Below are 1,118 nucleotides of genomic sequence, written 5' to 3'. Positions count from 1 at the left end.
CTTTATCAAAAAATATAAAGATGTAATTTCAACAATTTCAAGATGCAACTTTTTTCAAGCCATTCTTTTCTTCCTTCCTACTTTCCTTGTAACTGTATCAGTCCTATGGCAAAATGAAGAGAATATACATAAAAAAACATCAAGTAAAACTGAAGCTTACAGGCAGATTTACAAATTAAACAGGTATTCACAACAGACGTCATATCCAAACAAGTGTACCATTTGAGAGCACTTTACACAAATCACAGATGGACAACAGATAATGCCCTCCTTATACTTTAGTATGCAACTGACAACACTCTGGATTGACACTGCAACAGGAACTATAGTTTTCATCCTAATGGACCTAAGCTTCCTTGGGTGCTCTACTTAGATCTGGCTTTCACTAGTCATCTCTCTCAATCTCTTCTTCCTCCTGCAGTATGGATGCTGGAAAAGAAAGACACAGACCAACTTTTAGGCTGGCAAATTTATAATATAAAAAGAAAAAAAAAAAATTACCCCACAATTAGGTTTTACTGCAGTGACAAGTTTTAATTCTACACTGAAAATTTTGACTGTTAGGGCTTCATTCTTAGTATATATGGGAGATAAATGATGATTCTTTTTCACAGTGAAAGCTGCATATCCACACACAGTTCATAAAGTTTTTGTGTTAGTTCACTGATTAGTAGTTTAGTTTGTTTTTCATTTCTTGAGAACAAAAGACAGTTGTGTATATAAGACTTGAGTATTTAAATTTCATACTATTGTTTCTCACATTTCACGATGTTGGGCTAAAAAAATAACGTAACATTCCCAAACATATAAAAGATATTTTAATAGAAACTGCTGAGGCTAACCTGCTTCAAAAAACTTTTTTCAAAGATTACAAAATCTTGCTTCATATAAGATTTCTCAATGCATGGCCATTTTTTCATGAAGTACAGAAGTCACAGAAACACTCTGATTGCTACAAATTCTGCATCATTTTTATGTCCTTGATCCCAGATTAAAAGCACTGATTTTGGTCATTGTTGTGCATTAATTATTGTAACATTGCACTGCAGTTGATATTTGCTATTCAGTAATGAGATTTTTGCCATGGAAATTAAGATCATGTATTTCATGTATGTATA

The 1,118-nt window shown here is 32.6% G+C and overlaps 1 protein-coding gene across 2 annotated transcripts in view; it reads right to left on the bottom strand.

Moving 5' to 3' along the window:
- LOC119593771 (BTB/POZ domain-containing protein KCTD5-like) overlaps positions 1 to 1,118 on the bottom strand; it is an 18,931-nt gene continuing 17,813 nt past the window's right edge. For both annotated transcript variants that reach the window (XM_037942790.1, XM_037942792.1), the window contains one exon: positions 1 to 429. In XM_037942790.1, coding sequence (XP_037798718.1) covers positions 386 to 429 — 44 coding nt within the window. In that variant the 3' untranslated portion in view covers positions 1 to 385. The remainder of the gene's footprint in view (positions 430 to 1,118) is intronic.

This window comes from Penaeus monodon, chromosome 32, assembly GCF_015228065.2.
Source record: "Penaeus monodon isolate SGIC_2016 chromosome 32, NSTDA_Pmon_1, whole genome shotgun sequence".
Taxonomy (NCBI): Eukaryota; Metazoa; Arthropoda; class Malacostraca; order Decapoda; family Penaeidae; genus Penaeus; species Penaeus monodon.
The sequence above is the reverse complement of the archived record's forward strand: the minus strand, read 5'-3'. Positions and strand labels throughout refer to the sequence as shown.